The sequence below is a fragment of the Hyposmocoma kahamanoa genome, unplaced genomic scaffold, assembly GCF_003589595.1.
Source record: "Hyposmocoma kahamanoa isolate Upper Pololo Valley unplaced genomic scaffold, ASM358959v1 100021, whole genome shotgun sequence".
NCBI classification, from domain to species: domain Eukaryota; kingdom Metazoa; phylum Arthropoda; class Insecta; order Lepidoptera; family Cosmopterigidae; genus Hyposmocoma; species Hyposmocoma kahamanoa.
Genome location: NW_020653200.1, coordinates 9,709,713 through 9,719,420, shown reverse-complemented (window position 1 = coordinate 9,719,420; position 9,708 = coordinate 9,709,713). Strand labels below are relative to the sequence as shown.

General features: G+C 35.2%; 1 protein-coding gene across 4 annotated transcripts in view; it reads right to left on the bottom strand.

Moving 5' to 3' along the window:
• Positions 1-9,708, bottom strand: part of LOC113227791 (hepatic leukemia factor) — a 136,332-nt gene that overhangs the window by 93,167 nt on the left and 33,457 nt on the right. For 2 of the 4 annotated variants that reach the window (XM_026460811.1, XM_026460889.1), the window contains exon 2: positions 5,961-5,996. The exons of the other annotated variants lie outside the window; for them this stretch is intronic. In XM_026460811.1, coding sequence (XP_026316596.1) covers positions 5,961-5,996 — 36 coding nt within the window. The remainder of the gene's footprint in view (positions 1-5,960; positions 5,997-9,708) is intronic. 4 annotated transcript variants of the gene reach the window in all.

Below are 9,708 nucleotides of genomic sequence, written 5' to 3'. Positions count from 1 at the left end.
TAGATTTTCAGTACAAATCGGCAATTTCATACTTTAACCCCTATTATACATAATTTCAGTAAGAAAGAAGATATCCATAATATTAACCTTAGAGCTAAGTCCAAACTCATGGTACCACGATTTCGTTTAATCAAGGTAAACAACTCTTTTATGGGGAACTGTATACGCTTTTACAATAAGATTCCGGAGCATATATTAAGTTTATTATTTCCTAAGTTTAAAAACTACATTAAAAATATTTTGATCGAAAAATCATATTACAAAATTGAAGACTACGTGTTAGATAAAGATGTATGGAAAGACGACATGGCTCCAGAATCCACACAAATTTGATTCAAAGTGTATTCCACAGCATTTAAGTTTATTTGAAAAGAGCAATCCCTAGAGTTTCTTGCTCGTTCTTCTCAGGAAGGTCAGCGTAGTGAACGAGCAGTAGCTTAAATGTGACGATTTCAAGTGTAAATTTATTTTACCTATGGAATAAATAATCTTTGACTTGAAAAAAATTGCATCAAACGGGAAAGTTAAGGATGCTACTCAGAGTTGTAAATTACAAATTTCTGAGGGGCACTGATTTCCCACTACGTCATTCACCCTGAGATATAAGTTGACAAGTCTTACGAGCCTGTAATTTTACCACGTACTCTTCAAAGCCGGAACGCAGTAATACTGACATTATTGCTTGGTGGCAGGAATAGGTACGGTGGCAGTACTTCCCTGGACGAACTCTCTCATAAGGAGTTTTACTGCTGCTAAAATCTTATATTTAGCGGGACGAACAATAACATACAATATGAATACAACAAAATATGTGTTAAATAATAACAAATTAAATTAGAGTCCAACAAAAAGTTTGTAAGAATAATTTTAGACATCGACCTTGTGCAGCCTCATTTATTTCTAAGGCCGTGAAACTTTTGATCTCATAAAATCACATAAACCTCGTGTCAATTACCGCATCACAACATAAAAACGAAATCACCACGTGCTTGATTGACGTATTACACGGAAGAAAGATGTGGTCTGTGACGTATTACGTCGTTACTTGCTTTTTTCTTTATAATCTATTGTGAACTTTTTAGGAACAGCTTTATTGGTAGGTCAATGGAACAGCTGGTATAAAGAGAGTATAAAGTGCTTTTCTAAGCACAAATTTCCGTCTAAACGATATTAGCATGTGATAGTACAGAGATTGTAAAATAATAATTAATAAATAAACCGTTTATTCTTTCACCCATAATCAAATAGGTAAATATTTATCACCTAATTTTTTAAAGTAATCTATCAACAATGTTGCTACATTCTCTACACGTATAATGATACAATTTTTACCACCAATTGATGCTCGCGTATGTTTAATGGTTTAAAAATAAACATTTGGCTACAAATTCAAAGTAGAAAAAGTAAAATAGAGAAGCAAATCGGAGAAGAGTAAGCAAGAGCTGAGAAAGTATTTTGAAAATAGTTATAATTTATCTAAATGTTATTGATAAAGTAAACGGTAGGTAGGCTAGCCGAGATATGCGACTGTTTGTGTTGCGGTCGGAAATAAATCAAGCAAGCGTCGTAGGGAGAGGTATGCGTCGGGGGAGCGCTGTGCGGTGTGCGGGAGTTGAGGGACACGGAAGCGAATGCTCTATTATTACCCGTGATGCGACTAAAAAGTCCTCGACGTTACACTATCGCTCCACCTCTCTAGAGTAAAGAATTCAGCACAAAAATTGTGCAAAGCTAAGCACCCGAAAAACGAAAGTCATTGTTTTTCTATACATAATTATCAATAATATTAGTAAGCCCTGACCGACATGTCAATTAAGTTGAAAAAGTATACATGGTTTTAAATAAATCGTTGTCGAAAAGGTAATTGATCCATGAAAATGTGATATACTATTTTCACGTTTCTTAACTTTTACATATGACATAATTGTTCAAAAAGAACATCCCTATCTTAGAAGTTCATGTGCATTGCACATCTGAAATTTTTCAGACTTATAGAATATATAAGTAGCTATAATGCTAACTTGCTCTGATAAAGGTGAATTTGCATTCATACCACGAATAAAATATCATCCATTTAATAGTAAGAAGGACAGTTTTTCAGAAGCATGTTTTAACCATGACAATAACCAATCCCAAGGGAAAACATTAAAACTAGCAAGAATAAAGTAACGAGAGGTTTGTTTTTCGCATGGACTAGAGTCTCTAGAGGCAGATCCAAGGTGATTTCAGCTGCAAATGTTGTTCGTTAACAATGAATGCAGTTATTCACAAACATTTATTGCATAACTTTCTTTTTCATTGTGTTTCAGTTGTTTATAATGTACCTATCTAAAAATTTTACGTAGATGAATTCGTGAATAGCTAAATGTGAGGCACAAAACATGTTAAATATATTTGAAATATTTTTTGTTAAGTATATTTTAATATGAAGATTAGTTTGCATATTACTCAGCTAATGAGTACCCAATTAAAAAAAAAAATTGAAATGTGAATCGCAACCCTTTCATAAAAAACAAAATTATTTCTGTTTTATTTATGAAAATTGTGGCTGAAACCAATTTTATGAAACTACATGAAACAGATGGTTCAGCGCACTTTAATTTCTACAAATTACTTTCAACGACGACCGACAAAACAGCTACGAAGCTTTTAAACTATTGTCTCTAATTGAAAAAAAATACAAAACGTGGTAAATATTTTGTAAAGCACATGATTCTTTCTCTGCAGTTCGGTATTGTTTTAAAATGTAAATTAAAAAAATAATAAATTCATTTAAGTTCCATTCTCTTTTTTTATTTCATCAATTATACTTTAATTAAAGATTTATTTGCTTGTAAATTACTGAAGCAATCAATAGCCGAGTACAATAATTATATTGGTCACACGTCTTAGTAAAATCAATCAGTTAAGACGCGCTGGCGCGAAGCCAAACGAAGAATAAATAAAAAATATGTGCGGAATGAAACGCTTAGGAATGCTCGGTTGTGGTGTCGGCCTATTTTTTATCTTCTATTCGTATCGGCCGTCACGCCGGCAGTAGCCATCGTCTTGACGCGGCCTGTGGCTATACAGTAGTCACAGCCAAATCGGCAACTACTCGTCACAAGCTTCATGGCCATTAGTAGTTTTTATCCTAACTTCATCATCTACTAAGTTTTTGTACCGCTTAAAAACCTCACATGCTATATCATAATTATTTAAAAGATTAAACACCTTTATTCAATACTTTATAGGTAAATACTACATGTCGAACTGTTATTGCTAAACTGTACTCATAAACACACCAAATCTACCGCACCGATCCTAACTATAAAAATACATCAGGTGAACAGATAAATAATTGCAGATTTATTTCGGAACAGACGAGTTAAATTACTCATTTCTAATTGATGTACAGTGTGGCGAAAGGCCAACATTGTGATATTTAATAGACAATGAGAGGGGGTTCCCAATCTGTTTGATGTTGCCACAACAGTTTGATTCGCTAGTTTTGTTGATAAAAGTTACAAAGTATTTAAAGAATTTGCAGCATTCAGCAACACCTAAGTCAGTGAGATTCATAATTTAGCAAATACGTACACGACTATTTAAAATTACAATTTAAAAAAATCTGAAGGTACTATAACAGAATTAAGAATCGTGCTATAGTCACGCGAAAACATTTCGAGCAATGAAGATCGATACGTTTTTCCAAAATAACCACTAAATTTGTTTCGTTTATTTAGTATGATTTTGTTTCGATAACCTGGTAGTTGTAAGTCACACAGAAATGGTATATGGCATGGTCGTTACATTGTTCGCATGAATGGCCTGCGGATCATTCAGCGCGGCCGCTCGCCCTCTATAAATACCCGCTGCGTCAGCCAGGAGCTACCATAGCCATCCCGTGACCGGACACTACTCCAAGTGATGACAGAACGCCCGGAGCACTTGTGACAAAACTTACAACATTTTTAGAACATATTTAGCGCATTTCCTCACATCTCTGAATTTATAACGCGTAGTTGAGCGATTTTAAAGTAGCTGTAATTTATTCAAAATGTCGACGGACAAATGCTGCCAGATGCAATTTAATCTTTGGTGTAGAGTATTTTTCATCAATTTATTTCATCGGCCCGCTTTCGCTTATGATTTAGATCAATGACAAAATCCCGTGACTGCTCTGCTGCGTCACGTCTCAGGAGATGTGTCCCATTTCGCACATATTGTTTCCCCACCCCGATTTTAAAATAACTTTCGGATTGGTTTACACCACACTACGATGTACCATTTTTTATGTTTGTTAATTTCTAAGGTAAGAACGTCTCTATCCGATCTTGTTGCTCTATAAATGGACCTGTGCTCCAATTTCAGATAAAACACGAGCATTGTAGATGGATAGTGATACAAATAATTTACACTAATTGGGAAAGGTGGTAAGCGACACGCCTACCCATAACAGATGCAGTGCAATTCAGAGCTTTAAATCTCAAGGATCTTAGGAGCACTGCCACTGCACCCGTCACTCTGAGACATAAGTTGACAAATCCCATGTGCCTGTAAATTCACCAGCGCCCTTACCCTTCTAAACCGGAACGCAGTAATGCTCACATTATTACTTGACGACAGAAATAGGCAAAGTACTACCCTCGACGAACTCTTTCCCAAGGAACTCAACCACTACAAAACATAAATCCGTAAATTTTTCACTTGTATTCGCAACACGTATCCAGTGATGCACGTCCACTGACGCTGTTCTACATATGAACTAATCCGTTTCTTAACTAACGATTTATGAGTTTAATTATTAAAATATATTCATTGGTAAATTAATTTAAAAAAGTAGTGTTTGAACTTAGATAAAGCTTTTCCTGATGCTAGTCGTTAGCCATATTCCCTAATCTAAACAGTGCACTAAGGACGCCGATATAGGAAATTTAATTAGTTCTAGGTCGACTGATGACCTTGAAACAGGGCATTAGGGCATGAGTCGGCACGACGCACCCAGACCATGAAGCGGAAATTAAGCCCACTTCCGAAACAAATCACTACCTCCCCAAAGGAGTGGTGCCCTTAGACTATTAGAAAGAGAATAGGTAATATTAGTAAAAGTAATACATTTTACCTTTACTAATATCATCTATTCTCTTTCTAAATCGTCAACATTTTCGTTATAAATTTCGATACTCTGTACATAAATTTAGTATAAGGAAATAGAACTCTAATACCTGGGCACCATTATACAGTATTCATGCAATCTTGTTCTCTAAAACAAAATAAGCAGACCAGAATACACACATTTAGAGATCATGTTGTTCTTAACGACTGAAAATTTGTCAAATATTAGATTTCCCATATAAAGTACCTACTGCGATATATACAGGGCCAGTCTGGACAACAAAAAGATCTCATGATTTTATGCATAACATCTAATAACAGACACCATATAGCTAGTCGTGGACGTGCCAATTAAGAACCAAACACAATTTTTGACAGCCAGCGAAAACAAAAGTTTCAGTTTTGGTAAAACACTGGAGTAAATGCAAAAGGAACAAACAAAACTCGTGTTAAACCTGCACACATAAATTCTGTGAAAGTTTTCAGTGCCAATATTTCCAAATTCAACGCAATAATAGAGCTATGGATAGTGTGAACACAATATGGACGGATCCCAGAAAATCAGTAAAACAAAGCTTTTATTTGTACTCTGCAAGAGGTGCTTCAATATTCGTAATAATCCCCTGCTATTCATCACTCACACTCACTCACTCACACTATTCATCGCTCTAGAGCGATGAATAGTGTGAGCACACAATTTAGACGGACACCAGATAATTAGTCGAAGAAAAAAACTGTTATTTACACTTTATAAGAGGTGCTTCAATTTTCAAAACCCTTGCAGCAGGATTGAATACTCTGCCGAGGGCGAACATTTTAATTAGCATTTTTAAAATGGAGTTTTTCAAGCACTGAAAACTTACCCCTGCCGAACATCAGACATTTGATATGGCGCTCACCTGAAAACAATAAAGAGAAAAATTAATCATTTTGCAACACAATAACTTTTGCCATCCTAGCAAACTACAAAAGTAGTTCTGAAGTTTGTCGCTAAATGGCATTGACACCAAAACATTTCGATTTCTAAATCAGAGTGTTAGAAGTTTCTTAAATTTAATGACTAATGAGTATTTTGAATTAAGGTGATTCAAAGTACTGTAATCCCCTTTAGTAGAAAGCATACTGGACTTGCGTCCATCATCTGGATCAGGTTGCAAGAACACCCAGAGTGAGTTACTTTCTGTATAGGGTCAAGAGCACGTCAAGCTTGACACTTAAGATTTAAATTCAACTCTATGCCGCTGACGTACAAAGTACAAAGTGTTAAGCTTGACGTGCTCTTGACTGTACATGTGCGCGCGCTGGAAATTCACAAGGACTGCACCGCGTTTGATCGTACGAGACGAACGCATCACAAAACAAAATTGTAACAAATCCGTGATATTTGTCAGAACTGTGCACCGCCAAATTTTTTTACTTCACCCTGAATTTTACTTCAACAATATTGTTTTTTTTTTACGTTTGATTTCTGCACGTAGAAAAAAAGTACCAGCTAGCGAAGCAAATGTTTATTGCGCGTCTCGTTATAGTCGTGGGTAAAGAAAGAATGGGACTAGGTACAGTCCGCTTACTGTTTCGATCAAATTGTCTGTCATTTAGGAAATGTCAGGAGAATAATTCAGACCCGTGGCTCTGATGGTTAGAGCAATACTACGGATATTTTCTTATACTATGGAAACCAATTTTTCATCCTTTAAGGATATTTTAACTTAATACGTAATGTACTTATACTTTTGTTAATTATTTTATGAACTTTCATTCCTCTTTTATTTTATGTACCCGAGTGTAATCTCGACTACATTTTATAAAGTACGTTTTAATCTCGGTTAGATTTTGTATACTACTGTAAATTGGCCATTAGAAAGATGTTTCAACATCGTAACAGTCAAATAAAATCATGAAGTTTTTGTAACAAAAACAATGACATTGAAGAGAATTTTTCATTACGACATCTGGTACAATTGATTTTATGAGAGGAGCTCGTGTGCTTACCATGGCTCATAAATTTTTACTTAATCCCCTTTCCCACCGAATTTTTATGCTCTTCTGGTATTCGTTTCTTTGTGCGTTGCCGTCACGCACCGACCTACAAATACTCTCCATAATAGAGCTACTCAGCCTCAACTTAATATTGATTCTGCCAAAGGTCATTCAACTTGCCAATATTGTACTTTTGTATTAGTCCTTCTATCTGCAATGCGCGAAGAATTTGACTTCAAAATTTCAAAAATATTTTTAATACATATTACCGAGTCATAGATTACGCTTCTTATTATTTATTTGTCTGTACAGTAAAATAGTTTATTTTAGGAAGTCCTGTAAAATATAATGAACGCTAGCATATTCGAAGTTCATTATAACCTACGGGTACGGTTAAGTTTTCTGAAAAAGTTCGAGTATAAATTTTAACTTCTTTATATCATTTTTATATTACATATCACAGTAATCGTTTAGGTGTACTTGTGTTGAAAAATAAATATTTAGCAAGATGTTGTACCGAAGCCGCATTATAATTCAATGGGCCCAGTGCTCTTGCCAAAAATTCTCTCGATTATGCACTATCCATCACTAGCCTTACGGTATGTATTACTATATTCGCTATATAATACTAATAGATGGATTACACTTGAGCCTAGAACTGTACTTAAGTATCATAAAATATTAGAAGCAAGGATTATAATATATTTCATGGATCTCTTCACAACACTCAAGTGGATTTAACGAAAGATAAGGATTATTACAATTTATTGCTTCTGGATGTTAAGTCACGATCCTAATAAGATCATTTCCAATAGGTCACATTCTAATAATAAAACAATTAAAACCATCATGAGTTTTTCAGTAAGTCACACTTAAAATACGAGTATAATCGAAGTTAATATTATAAATACGAAAGTAACTCGTCTGTTACGTTTTCACACTTAAACCACTGAACCAATTTTGATGAATATTGGCATAGAGATAGATGGGAACTAGGAGAAGAACATGGCACACAGAAGGGCTACTTTGTTGTAAAAATAAATCTTATAGGGAGTGAAATAGGGACGAAACTTTGTATGGAGAATTAATAAAACTATGAAAATTAGTATAATACAGTAGGCTACTCGAAGTACCTACTTATTCTTCGCAGACGAAGTTCCGGTTAACAGCCTAGTATAGAATAAAACACAATCTGGATATCACATATAAATATTTCGCAAAACAGATTTACGTGTATTTTCGGAAAAAGTTGACATACAATACGACATAAAGATTCTTTTTACCAGTCTTCAGGCGCATTCACTGTTTCAATTTATGCGAATTTTATATCACTTGACAACAAAATACGTCGTTGTACCGAATAAACAGCGATATTCCATCATTGACAACCTAAAATAAATGAGCGTGTTAAATATAGCACTATGACAAAGAGCAGCTTCCACTTAGCAACGCTGCCAAGTTGCACTGTGCTCAGCAAATGGCGAAAAAATATGCGAGCTACTGAAGCGGTGCTATCACCGAAGAGGGATTTGCCGCCTACCCAGGTATCAAGGAATTTTATTCCCTACGTTTCTCCAGACCTACCTACTACTATATCTGTTTAGCACTCCTGAAGTTCTTGGTTTAGATTTATCTTTATTCTTTCGATGTATGGCTGGATCCCCTGGGTGTTCCTAGTTTTTCAAAGTGAGTACTGCATTTCTAAACTTAAAGCATGTTCCACAACTTTCGTAGCATTTTACTAACAGACACAGTTTGTAACATGTATTAAAAACTCTAAATTTTCTTGTAACGTTACTGAATTACACAAGGTTATTAGAACAATGGATTTCAGACCTCAAATAATTCTGTGACAGTTTCAGGGGTAGTACTCCTTATTTATCCGCTCTCCGGCCTTAAATTCGCTTGGAAAATAACCACAAACCAAGTGCCAGCTGCAAAAACAAACTTAAGTCTTGGTGGTATAATTAGGCCGTTCATTTGTGTTTGTGACAATAGCAAGTTACAATGATTTGAAATTCCAATTCAGCTTACTCGATACACACATTGACGACGTGACGATTTGGAGCACGTACATATTATAGGATATAAGCGATCAATACTAAAGGGGTATTATTGGCTGCTTTTTAAGCGCTAATAAAACAAGGTCCGCCATTTACTGGTGAAAACTTTGACAAATTCTTATGGTTTGAAAGCAAGTACATAAATTACTTCATACAAATTTCATACAAACATACAAATTTCAATGTCCTTGAATACTAAGTGACTAAGCCTGAACAAATTTTAGAGAAAAGAGAAGTTACCTAAATATATAATAATAACATAATTTCAAATGTTGAAAGTTTACACAGTAAGTCGATTGGGTTCGAGCGTGCTGCTGGTACCGTGACCAGGCATCGATCGACCAATCATGTCGCGCTCTGCACGGAACGAACCCAACGTGTACGGAATTCTTTACAAAACTTATCTCCTAAGGTATTTTCAAGTACCCATTCCCGATGAAAGTTTCACACCAGCATATTGATAAGTGCCATTTTTATTCTTCACCTGTATCACGCAATTTTTGGCGATACTGCTGCATAATATTTACCAGCTCATCCATAATTCCATTTACGTCTCTTGAGATTTTTG